We start from the raw sequence: 20,356 nt of genomic DNA, 5'->3' as shown, positions 1-20,356 counted from the left end.
AAAAATATTAAACCTACTTAAATCCAACCAATAAGACTTATCAATTTTCTCATTAAATAAATACTTATCAAAAATTTCGCTACAAATTTCAACAATCTGATCATGTGGCATACTTGTATACAAATTTTCAAATTCAAAAGTATTAATGCTAGAAAAATCATTATTATTAATACATATAATCCAAAACTTCAACATTACTATTGAAAACAATATTTTTCTCTTTTTTAATTTTAAGTAAAATAATTTTTAGAAAATTACAAAACTTTTTACTAATATCAGAATTGTAACAATTAGTACCACACGCAATAAACCTAAATTTAATCGGACTTTCATGAAATTTAACAATAGGAAATAATTATGAAAATGTAATCCTATTTAACCTAAAAAAAAAGCTTTTTTAGCATTAATCTGTCCAATATCTATATCATAATATTGGACTTCAGCATAATCTGGATTGTGGGGGGGATGAGTTGTTATCAACAATGTCAACCTACTCGTCTATATAAAGGTACCCCAACATAGAATCGAGTTAACATGTCTTTTATAGTAGTGAATTGGGATTGTATTTTTGTTTTCCTCTGAAAATAAACTTTTAATTTATTGAAAAAAGGTAATATTTATTTTTAAAGCTTTTTATTTTATTTTCTCTGATCAAATAGTATTTGTGCCTAAATTTTTATAGCAATTAAAATTTACAATAATGTGAAATGTGACTTTTTTCTAGTTTTTGATTGTTTAGTCATTGTCTTAAGTTTTTCAATTAAATTAAAATGATTTACTCTACCAAATGCTTTTTAGCAAGGAAAATTAGTAATTATATTCTTAGTTTTGTTAGTACTATTAATAATATAATACATTTTAAAATTTCAAAGAATTTACCATATTTTTGATCTAATAAGTTCCTTTCTATTTTCAGAAAAATATAAATCTTTTTTAATTATTTCAATTTTATTAGCTAACATCTTTTTAACATTATAAGTTGATAACAGGAAGATAAGTTAATGATTTAAAAAATACTTATTATTATCAGTTTGAAAAATTTAGAGTTACTGATGCTCTTCTTAGTGTATTTTAAAATTAAAATATTTATGAGATTAGTTTGTTTCTTTATTTTGAAATATTTGGCACTGTATAACAACTATTGAGAATGTAATATACCTTAAAACATGCGTTATAGCTTTGGTTACTATTTTATTGTAGGTTATATCAACTGCTACAATAGCTTACTTGTGCATCTGTGCTTACTACACAGTGTTTCGAATAAGAATAATGAATTATTATTATTTGGCTCCTCATCACCAAACTAATGAATACAGTCTTATATTTTGTGGAATGTAAGTATTCTTCATAAATACTCTTCATTTGTTCTGAATTAATTAAGTTGCTCTTGATTGTTATAACTTGATGTCTACAAAGTAAACCACATTATGCTATATTGGAATACTAAAATAGCATATACTTTATTTTTAATTGCATTTTTGGCATAATAATATTAAATAAGTGGTGTTTAATCATTTAATTTTTATCCATGGAATCATAAAACATTAAATGAGCAATATAAACTTGATTATCAGTATTTTATTATAATAAAAATATTAGTTTTTATTTACAAAAAATTGATACTTTGCATATTTTATTCTTAGACATGATAATTAATTTAAAATATTAAGTTAATGGACACATTACATCATTATGTAATCAATAATAAAATAAAACCATTGAGACCTGAATTAATAATTAGGCTGAAAAATTCTAATTTTAAAAAAAGAACATTTGCATAATCGACAACAATACAAAAACTACCAGATAAGCTACCCCTTTAGATTGGCCTCTCAGTCTAAATTTAAAGTTGCCAAACTTAAGTATTTTGTCGACATTTGTATTTTTGGACTCTTTTGCTCTTTTAGTACGGTTTTTAGATTTTATGGCATTTGTTTCAGATTTTGGCCTATTTTTCTCACTTTAGTTCATTTTTTTAAATCTTTAGAATCACTAGCTCACTCTTACAACTTACACATATTTTAACCGTAGAATTCCCATTCATTCAAGTAGAACAGGTATTCATAGCTAGAATTAACCGTTCTACAGTTAGGGGTTGGGCAACTACACTAGTCCATCTTACTTGACATAATCTTTTTTCCATGGGAGTTGCCTTTCACCCTATTCTGAAGTAATTTTTTATATTATTTTTAAGCATCTTTGCTGACCCCATTTTACAAAACATAAAATTAATTAAATAAGGAATTTTTTTAACTGTGTTTTAGTGTAACTCATATTGTAAATTTATTTATCGATTATTTGTATGTAGGTTATTCCATATTTATGAGTTAGACACTTTTTTTTAGAATTCTTGACAAAAATTAAATGTATAAGATACACTTTAGTTATCTTAAAGTAACATTTTAAAAAAGAATATTATTTGAGATTGATAAATCAACAATTAGAGCAAATGTAGAATAAAAATAATTTAAAACAATTCCTCTTTAAGAAAATTGAAAATTTTTCACTTTTCATTAGAAACCGATTTTAATTTTTTTTTTTTTTCAATAAGAAAATTGTATTTTGCTTACTTGTACTGTGATGAATCAGGATATTTTTTTTCTTTCAAATTTTAATCACCTTTCTTTTATCTCACTTAAATATTTACCTCTTGAAAGAATTCTAAAACTAATTAAGGGAGGTGTTTTCGGAAAACCTTTTGTTGGATGTTTCTGAAATGTAGGGGAAACAGTTGTGTTCATTGGAGCTCTCAACTATTTTATAGCAAATAAACAATCATATTAAATAAATTAAAGAAATTTCAATATGCTACAATAATGGAGGAAACACTTTCAATTTTTGAGATTATGTTTTAATTTCTCAAATAATACTTACAGGATTATTTTATAACTTAAAAGACGCTTAGATCATACAATTTCTCATACTTAGCAATAAATTTTAAAACCTTCAGAGGTTTGAGGAACCGGCAAAAAAGTACAAACAAAAACAAGTATTTTTGATCTTTTTTTTCCAGAAAACAATGAACTTTTATACAATAAACTCGATCAATATTTTGGTTATTATTTGTAATAATTGCAGGAAATTTCCTAAGCTTAGATTAAATATTTATGGAGATGTGTCATTTTTATAAAAAAAAAAGCTCATTTGTCTTATGTTTTTCTTTCCTATTACATCAAAAATATTCAACAAATTAAACAGTTTTAGGAGCAATTTTTAATAAATAACAAACTTATTTTCAAATTAGAGAAAATTGTTTTTTCAAGAATTTGGGTAGATATGAGTATTTGAAGTAGCACTTTCCTACTGTGCCTGTACGGAAAAAAAAGTTTTTTTTTTTTTTTTCATTATTTTGTGGTGTATTTTTTTTCTTCATATTTTTTAAGATATTCAAATGAGACTTTTTTCTTTAATTACCAAATTTTATTCACTATCTGATTTTTTCTATAATTACCAAATATGATTTGGCTGTGGGATTCTAGAAATTTCAAGATCGCTGGTTCGCAGACTTCCACGAATCAAAAATTTGTATTCTGAAGAAAAACATTTTAGAGTTCTGCTAATGTAAAGTTTACATTTAATAGCTTTTGCGTATTTCCGTTTATGAAACATTTATTTCTCTCTCACCAGAAATTTGAATTCAACATTTAAGTAATCATTTTTGACTTAATGATTGTATTGTTTTATGATAGATTTGTCAGCAGTTATAGCTAAGAATTTTCGCAAAGCTTTGTAAAATCTCTTTATTTTTCATTACTGTTTTAAGACTTTGCAAAATTCAAATCACAGGTCTGATTAGGCGCTTTTTGAAGAGTACCACTGTTTTACCGATCATCTTTTTTGCACTTATTGCTACTGATTTCCACCCTATTTTTTAAAATCCAATATTTTAATATGATTCTATTATGAAACCAGAAATTTGAATTGCATATTTAACAAATGATATTTTGACTTGATAATTCTATTGTTTTTCAATTTATTTTTCCACTGTTATCACTTCTGTTTTTTTGCATTTTTTTTAAATCGCTGTAATTTTAATAGGATATTATTCATTACAACATGCAAATATTAAATAATACATTTGATTAGTTCCTTTTTAACGCATCTGACACTAGTGTGATTTCAATGTAAATGCAGAGTTGCCAACTTTCTACTCTTTTTGGGAAAATTTCTTCTAGTGATAGCTAAAATCATGTTTTAATGTAGGATCCTTTGTTTTGTAAATTTGATTTAAACTTATTTTCCACAGCATTTTATGTAGATGATTCAAGCATTCATATGAAATGCACATTGTTCCAGCTCTCTTGTGGTGGTGCTTTTGAAAAATTGCTCTTAATACTAGAATATATATTCTTTTGTGATGAGAGAAAACTGATTAGATTTTTTCTTCCTTTCTTTCTTCAAGTTCTATAAATATTACTATTGTTTATAAAACGAAATTTATTTATTTTCTATGTCTTTTTTGTGATGAGGAGAGAAAACTAATTAGATAATTTCTCTTTCTTTAAATTCTATAAATGTTAATATTATTTAGAAAAAAAAATTATTTATTTTCTATAAGTACTTTTTTGATGAGGGGAGAAAACTAATTAGATAATTTCTTCCTTTCTTTCTCTAAATTCTATAAATGTTACTATTATTTATATAAAAATTTTTTTATTTATTTTCTATGTGTTCTTTTGTGATGAGGAGAGAAAACTAATTAGATAATTTTTCTTTCTTTAAATTCTATAAATGTTACTATTATTTATATAAAAAAATTCTTTATTTATTTTCTATGTGTTCTTTTGTGATGAGGAGAGAACACTAATTATATAATTTTTCTTTCTTTAAATTCTATAAATGTTACTATTGTTTATAAATTAAAATTGTTATTTATTTTCTATGTGTTCTTTTGTGATGAGGGGAGAAAACTAATTATATAATTTCTTCTTTTCTTTCTTTAAATTTTATAATTGTTTCTATTGTTTTTAAAAAAAATTGTTTTTTTTTCCATATGCAAACAAAGAATGTGTATTAAAAAAATTATATTTTATTGAAAGCAACTTTTGTTGGAAAACAAAACTATCTAACCATAATGTTTTAGAAAAATGTCAGTTAATTTCTTCTTCCAGCAAACACATATCTAAATTAGGGATTGATTTATTTTATCTGATATTAAAAATAATATCAATTAACAATACAGCAATCATATCATAGAAATTTTAAATATGGAATTGAGATATCATCTTTTGCATACATCATATTCATTATGTATTCATTTCAAGATTACAAAAATCCTACTTTAAAATTATTTGATTAAATTCGTCTTGAACTTGAATACAAATTTTAATTACACATTGGAGTGAAGGGATATTAGCTAATTGATACTGATTATTTTCTTTAATGTAAAAGTATTATAAATTTTTTCAATATATTAATTTCAAAGTATTATGAGTTATTCAGTGCTCCATTAATGAAATTATACCAGAAACTGTTAACATTTCTGTTCTAAACAAAGTAAATTCTAAAATTAAAAATCGTATTTTCTATTATTATTTTGCGATAAAATCTACCTTTATTATACTTAAGTAGAGCAAATTTAGAGTATAGTTTTTTTAGTTTGTCATTTACCCTTTTTAAAAGAAGTCTGGTTATTTATACTGTCCAAACAAAAACTGTTTATGTTAAAAAAAAATTTGTCCTGGTTTTTTCTTCATCCTTCAATGAAGTTTGTGAGGAAAAGTTAATGCCACCATCATTCTCACAACGCAAAAACTTTTCAGTATAAATATAAGAAATTTTGAACACTTTTATAGAAATGTTTAAGAAACTTTCTTATATGAACATGATTAGTATAGAATAATATTATGAAATTAGTTGTTGAATTATCTTACATCAAGTTTAATTTTTTTGTACCTCATATTAATTCAGTTTTGCAAAAACAAAACAAAAAAAATTAGCAGTAGAATTATGCTTTGTCAATCTGAAGGTAACATTCCATTTTGCTCTAACTCCAAAACGGTTACAGTATCTGGCCAAATTATTAGAGGCTCTTTAAGATTCTTTGTAAAATCTTAATTATCAGGTGATACTATACAACTTTATTGTTTTTATGCGGGTGAAGCCAGTTTGCCGCTTGTTTCCGTTCGTGTATAAATTGGTTAACATTGTAATGCAATATGTTATAAATAAATACAAATAGGAAGTATATAAAAAATCTCCTGAATAAAAACTCATGCAAAACATGCAATTATTAAAAAACTACAGTGCTTATAAGAATTTGGTCTGATATAATACCTGATATAATATGATATAATACCTGATATAATAAATATTCTATATTTATATAATATATCGTCTAATTTATCCAATCGTCAAATTTATATTATATATCGTCTATTTTTTCCAAGTGATATACGAACATAAACAAGTGCAAACCTGTTTCAGTAAGGTAAAAACAGTAAGGCTGTGTAGTATCACCTGATAATTAAGTTTTTATATAGAATCTTATAGTTCATCTAATAATTTGGCCAGGTACTGTAGGTAATTAAATTGTAAGCTTGCATTTTTTTCTCTCTCTATTGTTATTTGACATAGAATGGAGAAAGGAAAAATACAAAAAAGAAAAAAAAAGTTATATTGAGGCTCTTAACTGTAAAATAACAACGTTTTGCAGCCACTACTTTAATGTCTGACCAAAAAAAAGGGTGTTGGCCTTTTTTTTAAAAAATTATAATAAATGTAGAGTTATAATTATATTAAATGTAGGGTTGAAAAACTAGCTTCCTATACTCTTTTTGCTTTACTATTGTTTTTAAATAAAATAATAATAATTAGAGCTATTTATGTATATCAAGAGCATGGTAACAAGCTTTTCAATGGTACTACATAGTTGCACATTACTAAAACTTTTATTTATTTTTACATATTCTGTTTTTGAATTTCTTGTTTTGCATTAATAGGATTTTTTGAAACTTTTTCCCGTGTTATTTTTTCCATGGTTAGTTAATTCTTTATTTTAATATCAGTTACTTTTTCTGAGTAACTAATTTTTTTTTTAAATTGCAAAACATTTTCCGTTTAAGTGCCGATCTATATCAAAATATTGATTTTTAAATCTTTTATTTTTATAATAGTTATGACATTTTTCACTAAGTTTCCTTTATGACTGATAGTTATTTTCAAAATAGTCTATATTATTATTTTTCTATAGTCTTAGATTGTTTTTCATTGTTCTTTGGTTTTAAGATGTGATAAAAAATGACTCATGTTAATCTATTGCTGATGCAAGTTTTATTTGCAGAGAGTTGAATATCTATATTTCTGATTGCTTCTTACTTTACTAATAGGTTATTATGTCGCCTTACTCCTCCACTTTGTTTGAATTTTTTGGGATTAATTCATCTTGACAGTCATGTTACCAAAAAGTCTCTTATTGAAGAAACATCTTACACTAAAGTATGTAATCCACTCAATCCAATAATATATGAAATGCATTGCCTATAAGGTGGTGATCAAAAATATAAGTTTTTAATTCATTGGTTTCTCCTTTAATATTTTTTTTTTTTAAATTGTAGATTTTGTCATTAAAAATTACATTTTTTATGAATGTGATAATTTATTTAGAATTTAAAATTTTCTTTTATTATTATAAAATTTCTATATTTTGATTTCATAAGTGCATTGCATTATTTTTTGTTCTGTGTCGTTGTAAGCTTTAAGACTAGAGGGATGGAACTATATTTTCACAATTGTAGACGCCTCCCCATATTTTGTGGGTCAAAAATCTAAAGCCACCAAAAAAGAGGTATATTGATTTAAAGATTTTGATTCCATTTTTGTAACTTAATTTATAGAGTGCATCAGTTATTTGGTTTATTTAAAACATTTTCTTTTAACCATTAAATTAAAATAATGATTTTTTTCTAAAGTTATTTATGTATTTTTTATTACTTATAACTTTAAAATCTGTTAAAAAACATTGTGTTAAAGAGAAACTTGAAAATGATTGAGTGTTTAGCACCATATAATGAAAACAGTGTTGCATCTATTATTTAAGATAATCATGATTATATAAATTGAAACTTAGGATACAACATAAAGGAAAGACGAGATAAGATTGATTTAAGCTACTAATATTAAAAAAAAAAACTAGAATGTTTAATCTGAAAAAAGAAAGATTAATATTACGTAGAATTAATTAGCAAAGTTAATTCAGTCTTAAATAATGGTCAGCATTATTACGGTTTAAGTTTATTAATTGATAAGAACGTTTCTTGGTTAGAAAATTTTAATAATTTCATAAGTGAGAAGAAAATTGTTGGTAAATTATATAACAATAGCAGAATTTGTTATGTAATTAAATGTTTTAAATACTTAAATTTCTTTGTTTCCATGAGCAGTTGATTAGCATCATAGTTGCACAAATATTGCACTATATAAACTGTCTTATTACATTAATTTTAGTCCCCAGTGTATAAAAACTTATTTATTTCGCAGTAGTGCTCTTTTATTTCAATAAAACCTTTTTATACATTTCATATAGTATCGTGATAATTGGAAATCAGTCCTTCAAAAATAAAAATTTATTTCAAATTTCCTCTCACTTAACTATGTCAAACTTCTATTATTTCAGTGTTTCGTTTTAACTTTTATTTAACACTATTTTTTTAATGTTTGCATAAATTAAACTTTTTATGGGTATAAAAAATAGCATATTGAGACTCCAGTTCAGAATAACACTAGAGAAAATAAAAATTTCTTTTGACCTTTTCATTAAGACCGTCTCCATACAGAATTAAAACACATTAGACGAGGAAAGAAAAAAATACATGATGATATTTCCTTTTGTAATACTGTAGCATAGTATCTAGTTGCTACTATTTCGAGAATGCAAAGTAGCGATAAGAAAAACCTCGTATATGAACAGAGGGGGTGCCTCTCAGGCATTCTAAAGTCTGTCGACCCTTCATAATAATGAATCAATCCTCTCAACTTTTCTGGTATTTTAAATAACCCCTAAGGGACAAGGTTTCCTCCATTCTTCCTCTCTATAGACATTTCACTTCCTTTGCGAGGTGGCAACGGCCTTAAGTGTCAAAAAATATTATTTCTAAACCTTTAACAGTATGTTTTAATGACATTTATAAGTGTAGTTATAATTAATATTAAGTGTGTACTTATTTTAATGGAAAAATAAATAATGTATTAATATTTAAATTGCTGATTTTAAGTGCTTTATTTAAATCAAAATGTGTGCCATCACATTTCTAGTTAACCCCTTTGTCACAAACTGTTGCAATTTTCATGTTTCATAAATCTCACTCTCCTCTCAATATGTGACACATTTCTTCAGTATCCCTTCGGTTTCTTAGCATACCTGCCAAGTCTCCTGTTTTTTAACGAAGACTCCTGTATTTTACGACTAACTCCTGTTTACCTGTATATTCTCAAATTTCTCCTATTTGTTGAATAAATTAAAAAAAAAAAAATTCTTTTGGCGATAAAATATCCACTGATGGCAAAAATACTTTTCTTATTCCTCAAAAGATGATGCTATTGCTAGTACTGCAGTGTGTTGAATGTAAAAAGTTTTAGTAAAGCGGGGATAGCCTGGTTGGTAGGGCACTTGGCCCATGTTCAAGAGTTATTGTGTTCGATCCCCGCCGGCCGAAGACTCCTCGTGTAGTAAATGGTGACTGATGCATGTTAAATCTGTCGAGTCGCAAAATCCTCCATGTTTCCATAACAAATCAATATGTCTGAGGGTATTGATTCAGGAGTTTCCTTGCCTTCTGGATTGGTTCAAAATTGCAAGGCTATGGAGTTGAACATTAGTAGTAAACCCAAAATTAGGTCGGCTGTTCAGCTTAGAAGAATTTTTGGTGCTGTCAATGAGAATAACAAATGACACACGCTTTGCATTCATGGGCTATACAAAAAGTATAAACAACCAAACATAGTTCATGTTATTATGGCCAATCGCATTCAATGGCTGGAACGCCTTTAGATCTGAAGACCAAAACCCCCCAAAAAAAGTAACTTTTCCTAAACCAGAAGGTACAAGAAAAAGGGGTCGTCCACCGACTAGGTGGCTGGACGCAGTTGAGAAAGACCTAAAGATAATAGGAATAACTAACTGGAAGGCACAGAATAGATCAAAATGGCAAAAACTTATTGGGACGGCCTTGGCCTGTCATATGCTGTAGTGCCCAAGAAGAAGTTCAACAACGGACATAAAAGAAAAAGTTTAAGTTATCCACAAAGTCAAATTTCTCACAATACTGGAATTCCCTTGTCTTCTCGATTGGGTGCAAAATTACAAGGCTCTGTAGTTGAACATTAATAGTCGTAAACCCAAAAATTGGGTCTGCTGTTCAACAACCATTATTAAATAAAATAGTTTAAGTAATTAAAAATAATGTTGTAAAAAAATCTATTTTAGATTAATATTTATATACATATTTTTTACTTTGCTAAATGTAAGGGCTTATATTATTTCCAATTTTGAATTCTTTTCTGACTTAATTAATTATCTATGATGTATCAAAACTTTACTCGTAGCTTAGAAAATGTTGCTAGTAAAATCTCCATTATTTTATTTCTCCAATGCTGGCTTAGGGTAAATTAATTAAAATTGAAAGTTTTACTATAGTTAGCATGTCAAATTTGACCTTCAATCTTTTGTCTAGAATAACCAATTTTAGGCAGTGAAACGTAATAATTCAAAACTACTATAATTAAAGAAGTTTTGAAACAACAATATTTAGTTTCATATTCTGTGTTAAATAAAAAATTAAATTGTTATCATGCATATAAAATTTTTAAAAATAAGATACATTAAACCCCTTAAAAAATAAATTTCTTTCTGAAGCCCTGATTTTATATTAACTCAAACTGTTTGTAAAGTTGAGATAACTGATTGATTGTTATTTTTTGTTATATCTGAGCTTGCTCCAAGCAAAGCACCATTTAATTTTTAGTGTTTATTCTTGCTTACCTCAATATAGCTCAAATTACTTAACTGGAGTATTTCTTTATTAATAACATAAATTAATGCAAAATGAAAATAATAAGTTTATTTACGAAATATCGATAGGGTTGTTTTGATTTTTAAGCTAGGATGATGTATCATAATCAATATAATAGTTTTGTTTAGTTTTCAATACGTATGTGGTTATGGCTATAAATATTTATTGTTTAATTCTTTTATGTATAAAAAATTATTTTTCTTCATTTTATCATTATCTTAGAAGTACTTGTGCATAAGTAATGATAAAAAAAAGAAATTTTATATATATTTCATAATATATATTATATAAAGGAATTGTGTAAAACTAGAATTGTGAGCAGCATGGTTATCTTAATATAATTGCTTAAAATTTTAAATACAATTTTATGATACCACCTGACATATTATCATAACTGGTATGCATGTGTCAATTGCTGACTTGTGTTAATTAAAAACTTGTGTCAATTGCACCCCATCAAAGTATTAACCATGATTTGTCAATTTTGTTCATGAACTGTCACCAAAGGTAACTTTTAGTGATATTTAATACCCTGCAGTCGTGAATCACTACAAACTAGTGTTTTTAAATTATAACGCAACTTACAATACTACTTCGAAAAAATAGTGTATAACACTACAAACTTAAAAAAAGTTGTGTCTACAGTAATTTTAAAAATTGTAGTGCATTCGCTCTGACCAATGGTACTTAGTATGTGAAAATCTAATCATTAAGTTTTTCAGGGTATAATCTTTTTCCAATTCAATGTTGTAATTGGCTCAGCAAAATTTCTTTTAGCCCATTGCAATAAACTAGCCATCATGAAATTCAGTTCATGTCTTTAATATCAATATTAATTGCTGATATATTTTTTTTCTTTTCAGATAATGGGACATATGGATGTAATACCTATAATATCAGATGGCTTCAATATTTATTTTCCAATTTTGATTTTCTTTGTTTGTTTAGCAACCTATTTTAATATTTGTACTCGAGTTCTTCACTTTATTGGCTTTGAACAATTTATTGGAGATGACGAAATGACTTCAGATCTTATTGAAGAAGGGAAAGAGCTAATTAAAAGAGGTATGTTACGCAAATATATGATTTTATTTATATTCCTCCTCTAGTTATTTTCAATCATCCTTATTTTAAAATGTGACATATAAATTTTTATATCCCCAGACTGTGAAGCCAATGGTTAGGGGTTCAAATCCCACTCAGGGCATGGATGCTTCTCTCTGTGTGTTATCCAAATTACTCATTTTTTAGCACTATATTTGAATTAAGAACTATTAAAAATACTGAAATATCTCTTATTTATGTGTCTCACTTCGCCTGATGTGACTCCTGCTAGTTCCTAACTATATTTAGTGTATAATTTCATTGCATCTTTTAATATTTCTTTAGTATTTTTGAAGACACATTTTTTTTACTACAACTGTTGCAATAAGAAATCTTATGTAGACTTAGAGGTTGGGCAGCTTCAAAGAGCAGGTCACATCGACCAGAGGTCTATTGTACCCAAACCCTTGCGCCATTGCTCATGGGCAATTTTGCCATAGAGCTTGAATATCGATGCCCTGAATAACCTTATGTACGAAAGTTCTTATCTGTAATTGAGAGTCTTCAATCTTTAGAAATAGAGAAGGGTTCTTAAAATGGAGGAAAAAATTATTTTATTGCTTTCATTGAATTAATAGTTTTGAATTGTTTCATGAGATAATTTTTCATTGCAAAATTCACTTAAAACTTTTACCTATTCAAAACACCTTGCACTCCAATTGAATAATATAAGTGGGGTTAAATAGATAAATTATGTTAATGATTTGATACCAAATTCATAACATTAACATTAGAATATATCTGTTCAGGATAAATAAGCTTTATAACACATTATTGGATGTTAATTCTGCATGAGTGAAGCCATAAACTTTTCTTTCCTTGTGAAGCTTTCTTTTGTTAAGCTGCACAGGCTATTTCTTATTCAAAAAATTCTTTGGTTTTAAAAAGTTTAGGTTATTTTAATAGAGTTAACCCCAATATCATGAAAAATTCTGAATTTTGTACGCATTTGTTTGAAGTTGTCAATTGTGTGAAGAAATAGCTTGCAAAATTGTTGAAATGTAAAAATTTGAATGAAAAACAATTTGATACATGATGACCTATGTCATATTTCATTTTTCTGGGGATGGTAGCCATTTTTTCCAAATGGAATCCTTTCTTTAGTGTGATGAGGTAAAGTAGTTGTGTTTTTTTTATTGTATATCCCATTATTAACTAAGTTTAGTTGTTATCAATAAAACAAGATCAAAACATAAAAATGTAATATTGGCCGATGCAAATTTGTTCCTATTATATATTTTGTGATTATAAATCATGGAGAAGATGTCTTCTCATTCATTATTCGTGATGACAGTGTTTAATTTTTTTTATTATAGAGAGTAATGCTTCAGATCTTTAAGTTAGTGAAATTTCAAGAAATCAAAATTACATTGGATTAGTAAAAGTTATTGATATTTCATACGTGAAAGAATTTCTTTTGTCTGAAAGTAAATTTTATACCTGGAGAAGCTTCTTTCAACAGATACATATGTTATGAGGGCATAGTTGAAAAAAAACTGAATTTTTTTTACTGACCCTCCTTTAGTATTAAAAGTTCCCACTTCACCTATTGAGATTTTTTTGTATCATTTAAAAGTGAATGTCTTTCACCAAGACCATGCATAATTTGACTATATTTTGTCCTCTCCTGCTTTTTTTAAAATTTCTTCTCTTTTTATCGATGTATCTTGTCTCATACATATGCACTAAATCTTTTCTTTTTTTGACCTCGTTAATAATAAGGATAAAGTGCTAAAGTTGACTTAATAAATTCTTAATTTCTTGCAATTTTATCTGAAAAATTACTTTTTTTGCTATTTTAATCTTACTTATCAACAAAATCCCCCCCCCCCCAAAAAAGTTTTTTTTTTGTTTCTTATCATTAGTTTAAAAAATTGTTATCTTTAGCTGGAAACTGTAATGCATTAAATAATTTTCCCACTTAAAAAGTGTGAAAGTTGTAATTTTTAGCTAAATTTAAGCTAAAAGGTTAATTTTGTTAGAAACATAATAGTACATACTAGGTAAAGGTGTCTCATCTTCATTATTGAAAACTAAAGTAGAAAAAAATGACTTGAATTACTAATTTCATGGCATATTTTATAATTTACAGTAAATTATAGAGTGATTAATTTATATTTTTAAGTTTGTTGCTACAGTACTTAGCATACCTTTCAATTGATGGAAATCTAATATATCAAGATTTGCTGAACAAAAATGTGCCTCATTAGAGGACCAAATGTTTCCTACCCTACATTCATTTTGCAGAGAACCAGTTTTAGCAGCATAACCAATGCAAATGCCTTCTGTTCATTAATAGTGGTAATTAAACCGAAAGAAAAGTAGTGATGTAGTTCATAATTGTAATCGATAAACAATCCAGATTTATTAAAGTTACCCAATGGTACATGAATTATCTTGCAGAATATTTTGATTTACGATTGTAAAAACAGGATTTCAAAAGAAACAAGACATAGATAAAACTTCCTGGAAAGTTTCACTAACTTTTTTATAGCAGTATCAATGAAAAGAAATAGAGTAAAAGCCAAGATTTCAAGAACGTCACAGTCTTTATACATCTAGATTTGACATCATCAAACAGTTTCAACTTCTTAAGCAACTTGCATAAATTTATCAAAAGATAAAATAAAGGCTGATTTGTAACTTCTCTTATAAGGAATACAATATCCCCTGAGTATGGTCGTGTTATTATTTCTAATAAATGTATTCCACCAAACATTTTTGATGGCATACTGTGACAAGTATACGATATGATTGTAGATTTAGTTGATTCCAAAAAATGGCATCAGATGACTTAGATGTTGGCAAAACAAACCATTTTCAAAGCATCTGGCTAGAGGAGTACGTATTTCAATAAACAATTCGCTGCAAAGTGCTTTATTAATTCTTTTCTGTTACCCATATTGTTTTATAAAAATGGTATTTTTATTTAGAAAAAAATAGGCGACAGAGACTTGAAAGTGTAGAAATTCGCAGGCGGCAATCGAATAGACCTAGCTCTAGCTTATCAAGAAGCAGTAGACGTTCTACAAAACCATCTGATATCAGTAAGTATATTATTGTATATTTTGTTACTAGTGCATTTCATTGCAGTTATATGTATAATGAAATTTGTGTAAGTTGACATGTTGCAGTGCATTGTTTTGGTGGTTAATTTATAGAGTCCATTTTGGTTTTAGTATTTTCTATAAATTCAGTTGAGAAATTTGTTTTGCAGCACCTTATTTTTTTTCTATTTTTAAATTTTTGTTCTTTCTTTGAAATATAATTTTTTTCAGCCACAGTCTGACAGTTCTTACATCAATAAATCGGTGTCAATTTATGTACTCCCGTAATTTCTTTTTTTAGGTACGTTTATTTAATGCAGAAGCGCTTTTTTTTAAATTTTTATTTCTTATATATTGTATACATTGGTTTGCAAAAGGGGCAGAAATTGATCAGCATTGAAAAATAAATGAAAAAGAATTTCAACTAAAAGTATCTGCTGCAATTAGATCCTTGTATAGAATAAGAAGATTTTATTTTCTAGCTTTGTGACATAAAATATTTATAAAGAAAGTGCAGATGAGTAGAATAACGTAAAAAATATAGCCTACTAGTTTATTCTTAAATTACAAACTAGAATTTGTAACCCACCCCATCTATAGGGGACATCATATGTTTTTTCGTTAATCAAAAACTTCTTTTTACACCCATATTTAATTTTAAAAAAAAAACGTTTTCAGAGTAAGCATTACGAAATAAATTCGGAATTTCAGAAAATTTTTTCTAAAAATCTGGTTTTGAAAAAAATATACTATTATATCATTATCAAGCATTACTCTGTTGTATCATTATCAAGCATTACTGTTATATCATTATATAATTATCAAGCGTGGCTTGGAGGAAATGAATTCTTCATGTAGGCCGCAACCTATTGACCAGATATTACTGTATGTGACAAAACTATTTTTCGCTAGTTTTTTGTTAATCATGATCATACATTAATGTGACTCTGGTGGAAAAAAGGATTAATCAATCACATATGAAAATATAAATTCATCTCTTCCATGTGTTAAAATATATATGCCTTAAAAAGTTATAAAATAAAAAAGGAGGAATAATTGTAACATATTTGTGTTGAATGTCTAAAACTCAAATATCACATTTTGTTCCAGGTAAAAACAAAATTCAGAAGAAAACTTCATTCTGTATCAAAACAATACTAATTATTAACAAATTAAACAAGTAGTTATTGAAATTTTAATTGAAACACTAATTTTTTAGCAAAAATTTCATTAAATCTCTAAAATAAATAAAATAATAAATCTGTGAAAAATGAATTGTTATTATTCAATTTTAGTTAATGAATTTATGATTAATGAAGTGATTTAGTGATTGATACCCCATGCCAACATGTTATTTGGCTGGAATGCTAATTTGACTGTTTCACAAAAATGTCTACCTCACTGTTCCACAAAAAAAAAATTTAAGCATTTCAAAGCATGAGGGATGTCACTTTCACCCATCTGTTAAAAAATATCTTAATATATTTTAAGGCCTTATAGAATAATAATATCTTTAGGTGTTTAAAACAACTTAACTAATTTGCTTCCTTATAGTTCAGTTGTTAAGATCTAGTTTCTTAGGATGAACATTTTGCTAGCACCACACATTGATATCAGAAAAAGTGTTAAGTTAGGATGTAACCTTTGAGCAGATTTTCTGAGGTAAATAATATGATGAAATAAAAAATATATCATTTTATTGCTTATGTACAAATGGGCTTTTTTCGTATAAACATACACATTTTTTTAACTACAACCTCAAAAATGAGTCTGCAAGCAAGACATTTAATGATTTCTCTTTTAAATGAAATGTTGAAAAAGTATCTTTTCAAATTACGAATAGTGAAAAGAAAATAACTTTTACAATTTAAAGCAAAAAAATCATTTGATATCAAATATATATTTCTTTGAATAATGCTTGAATTTATTTTAATATAAAAAAAAACAATACAAAAATTTACAAGCACCAGTATTCTCAAAATGATTTTATTATTTATTCATAAGTAATGTAATAATATGTACTAATTTATATAGAATTAAACTACAAATCTTAAATAATTTGTTTACTAATATTAAAACTGACGTTTCCAGTTAGTAAATAATGAGCAAATATATTTTGCAGTTTTTTGTATTATATCTTAAGTGATATTTTGCTTAATTTTATTAAAAAATTCTGATTCTGTTTCATGCGGAAAAAGAGTATTATTTCGAGATAATATTGGGTCATATTACCTTATTTATTTATATTGAATGGTTATTTTTATATAATATTCTTATTTCAAGGCTTTAAAAGTTTTAAATCAATGTATGAATTACAAATTTTATCATAGATAAAATAATAACTTTCTGCGAACACTAAGTCTTAAATGATTAAACTTCCTAGAAGCAATTTATTAACTCTTATAGCTAGTTTTAATCCTTCTGTTGCCACTTTATTTTGACAAAATGTTTTTGAAAAATATTGATATTTTTTAATCAATGTTTTAATTTTCATAAAACTCTTGACATGACAAAACAATAAATAAATATAAAACTACATATAAAGAAATAAATGAATCATTACTTAAAACATTTTTTTGCATGCATTCTCAGATTTTTTGATAATCTCATTATAAATCATTCAATTTATATCCATAAAGAGAAAGATGCTCAAGAAATCAGCTTTTTCATTTTCCTTCACTGGGTTTTCAATAATTAATGCAAAATTTTCTAGAACAGTCTCTGAGCTCGTTTTTAAATTTTCGTTGCATCCAAGTTTTCTTTGCCAATATTTAAATTTTCAGTTTTGCCTAAACTTTCTTCTGTTATATTTGAATTTTATAAAATAGTTTCTGAATTCTCAGCAATAATTTTTAAATTTCCTGTATTATCTTCAGAATTTTTAGATGCAGGCACAAAAGCGAAAAACAATGTTTGGTTAGCAGGTCTTTTGTTTATTGTATTTTCATTGTAAATTTGTTCGATTATGTATTTTTCGCAAAGATCTTTATGGCAAACGCAGCATTTTACTTACCCCATTAAACTTGAGTAATTGTTTATTATATAAAACAGACTTAAACACTAGTTCTAGCTAAGATTGCAATCCTATATAGGATATATTCTTAGAATATAGTAAGTGATAAATCAGCTTCACATGGTCTTACAGTTTAAATATTAGCCCTTGCTCTCTGTGGTAAATATCATAAATAGCATATCCTGTTCTCCCCTAAAGTCAAGATGAATATTTAAGTAAAATCATTTACTATCCAGATACACTATAGCCTTTTTTGTTGTTGAGAAAACCTTGAAGAAGTTAAATTAGTAAAATTATAATTTTTTTACTACGGCAGCTAAAAAAAAACATGACAGAAGTAATTCCTTCCTGCAGCATTAATTTCTAGGCACTACTGGTGCCTAGAACTTAAAAAAATTGCCAGTACATACGAAAAATAAAACATTTCAGATTCCTGAGGGGATGGCCATCTTGAACACTAGCAGTAATAAAAAAGCTGTTTTTATCCTTTATCTTATATAATATTGTTATTTCGTTTATTATAGTATATTGAGTAACAAATGGCAATAAAAATTATTGTTTTCAAATTTGGTTGCAAGAGAATTTTGCTCAATTTGCAGCAATTTCATCATTCCTAAAAAATCAAAATTTTCTAGTATTTGGCATAATTATTTTTAAATTCAAAATAAATCCTTTGAGGTCATTCTTAATAAATATGAAAAATTTAATTTAACTAAGAACGGAATTGAGTTAGAAGAAGAAACAATAGAATTTGTCATCAATGCGTTGATGAATATTTTCTTACTTATTATCTGAAGGAACTCCTTGTTTATTTGCATTTAAGTTCAGCTGAAATGTTTTCTTTTAATAAAGGTTTACTCAACTCTTCACCTGATGAAAATTCACGAATAGAGCTTCTTAAAGATATAGAACCCATAGATTATACTGAAGAACGCTCTACAAATACATTTGGTCGCTCTCAATACCAAGAAGAAGCTGATGATAATTACTTACATTGGTCTCGAATAGGAAGTCCTCCTGCTGGTATATTTGATGATGTTTGAACGTGTCGTAAACTGTAAATAGCTGTATTTATTTTTGTAAATAATTATTTCTTCACTTCTAGTGACTTCTAAATATAAAATGTCTTTAAATGATATTTAATATCCTCAATAATTTTCAAATGATATTTAATGTCCTCAATAATGTTCTCTTTTAGATTTATTATGGTAAAGACTATTTATATTCTGTTGTAAATGGATGGAATTTGTAATAATAAGAAACACATGAGGAATATAGGGTTCAATGAGGATTTCAAAAGCAAATAGCAGTATATATTTTTGAAAACCAAATCAGTTATGTCAATATTATATCCTAAATTGTACACTTTATCTGAATGCCTTGATCTTTTATGCATTTATTTTGAGGAATTTTTGTTAAATCTAGTTTTTTTACTCAAATTTTAAGTTAATTATTGCTATTTTTCTCATGTAAATACTATTCAAGGCTTATGCTTAATTTTAAGAATCTTCTTTATAAGGAGGGGGGGACTCGATGTGTTAATCTATAACTGATAAATATTGTAATTGCTTTAAGATTATTTTTCATGTGATGCATTTATTGTTTTTTTTCTTAAATTACCTTTAAACTCTTTTCTTTTTTTTATATAAATTATTTTCATTGTATCATAAGTTATAATATTTGTTCCAATTTTTTTTAATATGATTAACAATTACTATAATTTTAATAATAATGTATGTAAAATATTCTGTCTCTTAAACTTTTTTCTTCATACTATTTATTTACCTAAAATAGTAATAAATTGAATAATGAAATTGTAATGAACAACGAAATTATAATGAACAATGAATTTTTTCCAATGCAGTAATTAAACATTCTTAATTTTCAAATTTCAGTGAAATGTGATAAACAATTACTATGATTTTAATTTATTTTGTATGTATAATATTATTTTAATTATTAATTTTGTATGTATAATATTCTGTCACTCAAACTTATTTCTTAATGCTGTTTATTTACCTAAAATTGTAATGAATCGTATAATGAAATTGTTATTAATAATTATTTTCATGAAATTGTAATGAACATCGAATTTTTTCCTATGCAATAATCAGGGTTGGGTTTTTGACGTCAAAAAGTGGTTTTTGACATGACAAGGGTATAATACTGGTTTAAACCGTCAA

The 20,356-nt window shown here is 26.3% G+C and overlaps 1 protein-coding gene across 2 annotated transcripts in view; it reads left to right on the top strand.

Moving 5' to 3' along the window:
• The window catches only part of LOC122270900 (G protein-coupled receptor-associated protein LMBRD2), an 85,192-nt gene extending 65,835 nt beyond the window's left edge, over positions 1 to 19,357 (top strand). For both annotated transcript variants that reach the window (XM_071187518.2, XM_071187517.2), the window contains exons 11-15: positions 1,201 to 1,334; positions 7,329 to 7,437; positions 11,873 to 12,074; positions 15,047 to 15,160; positions 19,026 to 19,357. In XM_071187518.2, coding sequence (XP_071043619.2) covers positions 1,201 to 1,334; positions 7,329 to 7,437; positions 11,873 to 12,074; positions 15,047 to 15,160; positions 19,026 to 19,216 — 750 coding nt within the window. In that variant the 3' untranslated portion in view covers positions 19,217 to 19,357. The remainder of the gene's footprint in view (positions 1 to 1,200; positions 1,335 to 7,328; positions 7,438 to 11,872; positions 12,075 to 15,046; positions 15,161 to 19,025) is intronic.
• Positions 19,358 to 20,356: the final 999 nt, after the last annotated feature.

This window comes from Parasteatoda tepidariorum, chromosome 11, assembly GCF_982258835.1.
Source record: "Parasteatoda tepidariorum strain Cologne lab strain chromosome 11, Ptep-v5.0, whole genome shotgun sequence".
NCBI classification, from domain to species: domain Eukaryota; kingdom Metazoa; phylum Arthropoda; class Arachnida; order Araneae; family Theridiidae; genus Parasteatoda; species Parasteatoda tepidariorum.
Note: the sequence above shows the minus strand (reverse complement) of the source record. Positions and strands in the feature narration are given on the sequence as shown.